The 3,948-nt window shown below is 31.9% G+C and overlaps 1 protein-coding gene across 1 annotated transcript in view; it reads left to right on the top strand.

Annotated features, from left to right (window-relative positions):
* The first annotated feature begins 831 nt into the window (after positions 1 to 831).
* LOC106475043 (peptidyl-prolyl cis-trans isomerase-like) overlaps positions 832 to 3,948 on the top strand; it is an 8,924-nt gene continuing 5,807 nt past the window's right edge. Inside the window, exons 1-2 of the mRNA XM_013935741.2 lie at positions 832 to 984; positions 2,666 to 2,870. Of these exons, the coding sequence (XP_013791195.1) occupies positions 925 to 984; positions 2,666 to 2,870 (265 nt within the window). The 5' untranslated portion in view covers positions 832 to 924. The remainder of the gene's footprint in view (positions 985 to 2,665; positions 2,871 to 3,948) is intronic.

Raw genomic sequence — 3,948 nt, 5'->3', positions numbered from 1 at the left:
CCTGTCCGTAGTTGACTTTTTGTGTCCGATTGATTCGACATACGAACCGGAGTCAAATCGTACTCGTTTACTAGCACAGTCCCTATCGAAATCCATGTCTTGCGACACACCATCAGTGCAAGAAGTAACCGACCCATTCATACATCGGCGAGGGTCGTCCACATCCTTCACCCCTCTCTCAGTATGACTACTAACACGTGCGCTGTTTCGTGGCATATTTCCTAACTCACACGCTTCAAAACTTCCGAACTAGATTCGATTCAAAGTCGTCTGTCTCTCTCACTGTCTAGCGCACTTATATACGATAATACTGCCTGTTCTAGAAACTTCTAAGACTCTCAACACGTGCTACCAGCGTCACTTGACTTCCGCTGTCGTAAAACACTAGCGAATCTTCTAGAATACTCGTCACGTGACCCCCACTGTCGTAACAGTAGTTAAACACAGACCTCCACAAGGGCTATCTGTATTGTGCTCACTACAGTATCGAAAACTGGTTTTTAGCATTATTGCCTCCAGACTTACCTCAGTACCACTGGGGATATATATAATTTTGAATCATAGCACGTTATAATTACCCATTAGTAATAAATTAATGTTGTTGCTTGTAAAAAACACCAAGAAAAACTGTTTTTATTGTGTTATATATATATATGTATATAATTATTGGGAGTATTATTTTTAACTTTCACGATACTCAATATTGTGAAGAAAAATTAATAAGGAAATCAACATAACATTTTAAATTCTGTAACAGCAGAAAATTTAAATTAGCTGTTTTGATTATAAAAAAAAAAAAACCTAAGCGGCCCATCAACAGAATGATCTTCCATTAGAAAGGGCCCTCCCTCCTCAAATTTCTTACTGTACAAAAAACTTTTAGATTACACCCACTTCTGATGTGGAGGTGATAACGTACTCAAAATGATTTCATTCTCAGTTTTAATAATTTTGGTGTTTTGCAGTAGCTTGCAATTTGTTTATGTAAGTACCAAACCGTTTTGTATACTAGGTAATGTGTGATAAATCTGATTCAATATTTCGCTTGTTACACAAAATGGTCATAACAAATATACTTGTATAGTGTTTTTTATGTTCTAATTCATTTCCAAGAGTCGTTGTTTATGAACGCCTTAACATTTAATAATTTATGCCACATCTAAATAATTGCCTAGATTGATTTAGAAAGTAGATATAATGTTTTCATATTGTAATAAAATATGAGCTGGTAAAACCAAAAAATATCAAATGAGGTATTTTGAAGGAAATTAGTCTATTTCCATCTTACACTTAAGTCGTGTTCAAATCGCACCCACCAATATCTTGGGTCTTAGGATATATCATATAGTATATTATTTCGTAATATAGAGCACCACCATATATTTTAGTAGTTTTTAATGCGTTATATATGTAAACTTTGAAATTGTGAATTTTAGATATTTTCCAATTAGACATTTTTTAATATACATACCTATGGTATGAAAAAAATACTTAGAATTAATTTTCTTTGCTGATATACGGAATTGTGTGACATGGAACATGGGAAAATATAAACTGTTAGAACAAAGTAAACAATGAGACTTATGTTATACTTATAGAGCATTACAGATAACTGCCAAAGATGTCTGTAGCATAATTATGATAGCATAGAAAACTTGCAACAATATCTGCAGTCTAGTATTTATAAATAACTTGCAAGAATTTGTAGTATAGTAATAGTATTACAGATAATGTACTATTTAATTTATATAGCTTAGCATTACAAAAACTACAACATTTGTAGCTTAGTATATACTATAAAAAATTACTATTGTGTTTGTAGTCTAGCATGACAAATAAATTATAAAAGTGTCTATAGTTTAATAACATAACTTATTACTATAAATCATTACACATAACTTACTACAATGTCTATAACTGCATGTTTCTTGTTAAGTGCAAAGCTGTACAATTTACAAATTATAATGAACTACCTGTGCTGTACAAACCACAAGTATGAAGACCCAACTGTTAGCATTATAAGCCTTCAGAATTACCACCGAGCCACTAGAGGCACTTATGTCTTAGAATTACAATTTGCAGATAATATGTAGTAATGTCTGTAGTTTGGCATTAAGGCTAAGTTAACTATGACAAGATATGTAGCCTAGCTTTATGGATTTCTTACAACACTTACTGTAGCTTAGTATTATGGGTGACTTACAACTCTATCTGTAGCATGATATTATGGGTAAGTTAAAAATCTGTACCCTAGCAGCTTGGGTAACCCACAACATCTGTAACCTAGCAATTTGGAAATATTACATTGCTGTGTATAGTCTAGTGTTATGTTTAACTTACAACAGTGTTTGTAGCCTAGTAGCATTATGGGTAACTTACAACATTATTTGTAGTCCAGTATTATTGGCAACTGACAACAATGTCACATAGTATTTTGGTTAACTTAGGACAATATCTGTATTCCAGTACATTAGGTAACTGACAATATTGTATGTAGCCAGCATTATTTTTAACTTATTACGATAGCTATTGCCTAGAATTATTTGGTACCTTAAAGTAGTTTCTGTATCAAAACATTTGTGATAACTTACCAGTTGATCATTTGTTAATCTTTGCTTCATGGTCATCAAACCAATTCACAGTATATGCTTTTTTTTTCTTCTAGGGAGAAAATGCTACCATCACTGATAAAGTAACTTTTGAAGTTACAATTGATGGAGATCCAGCTGGTACAATTGTAATGGGCTTGTTTGGGAAAATTGTGCCCAAAACTGTAGATAACTTTAAAGCTTTTGCTGGAAAAGGTGTCAAGGGATATAAGTATGAGGGATCCAAGTTTCACAGAGTTATCAAAAACTTCATGATACAAGGTATTATTCTTGTTAGGTTTGTTACTACTATAAAAAATATGTTTATTTCTTTAGTTCAATACAGGTACATTTCTGCCTTATTTATAAAATACCTGTATATTTAGATTTTTGAATTAATAGATGTTATAATTGTTATCTTGCTTGTTTGTCTCTGATATAAGTAGTTCAAAAAAGAAAGAGAAACATAATTTCCAGGCATTTAGGGATGGAAAACATTAAAAGAAAAAATGGATATAAAGTGTTTTACATAAATAAAATTCAGGTATTTGTGGTGCTTGTATTTTGAAAGATAGTGTGTGAGTTATAGAAGTAAGGATGTGTAAGATAAATTCCATATTTTATATGGTGATGCATTAATCCTTAGCTATTGGAGTTTGTAATGCCATACGATTCTAGGCCTTAAGTCTTTGTTATGCATAGAACAGTTCTTATGGATTTTTTAGTCTTGACAGTGATCTGTATCATATATTTTGATAATTATGCTTTACTGTTAGTCTTAAGTGATTTAGAAGTGTAGTAGACAGCCTCTAATATGAATTAAAAAAGTGTTATACATTTGACATAAATCATATACCACTAATCATAAAAATAGCAGGTTTTGAGAGTGATCTTGTATCACCTGGTGTAGGATGTTTGACAGTATTCCTACACTACTGATACTAAATATTAAGTGTTTGAGAATTATCTTCTATCATTTGTATTTCTAGTGTAGGTTTTGATTATACTCCTGTACCAGTTATTGTTAATTTAGTATGACTTAATGATATTTCCCTCCTATATTTCTCTTTTTGATAATAAAGCATCCTTTTGTTAGTAATGGTAGGTTACTCTTACCCATAATATCATAACTCTTGTTTCATGCAAGTTATTGTTCTAAAAGTATTTGAAAGCTATCTTACATCATTGGATGTTTGAAAAGGATCCTACATTGTGGTGTATTAAAGTGTTGAATGTTTGACAGGGATCCTGCAGTGCTGGATATTTAAGTGTTGGATGTTTCATAGTGTTCTTGCAGTACTGAATATGGAAGTGTTGAGTGTTTGATATGGTTCTTGCAGTACTGAATATGGAAGTGTTG

The sequence above is a fragment of the Limulus polyphemus genome, unplaced genomic scaffold (genome assembly GCF_000517525.1).
Source record: "Limulus polyphemus unplaced genomic scaffold, Limulus_polyphemus-2.1.2 Scaffold8007, whole genome shotgun sequence".
Taxonomy (NCBI): Eukaryota; Metazoa; Arthropoda; class Merostomata; order Xiphosura; family Limulidae; genus Limulus; species Limulus polyphemus.
This window is presented reverse-complemented; position numbering and strand designations above follow the sequence as displayed.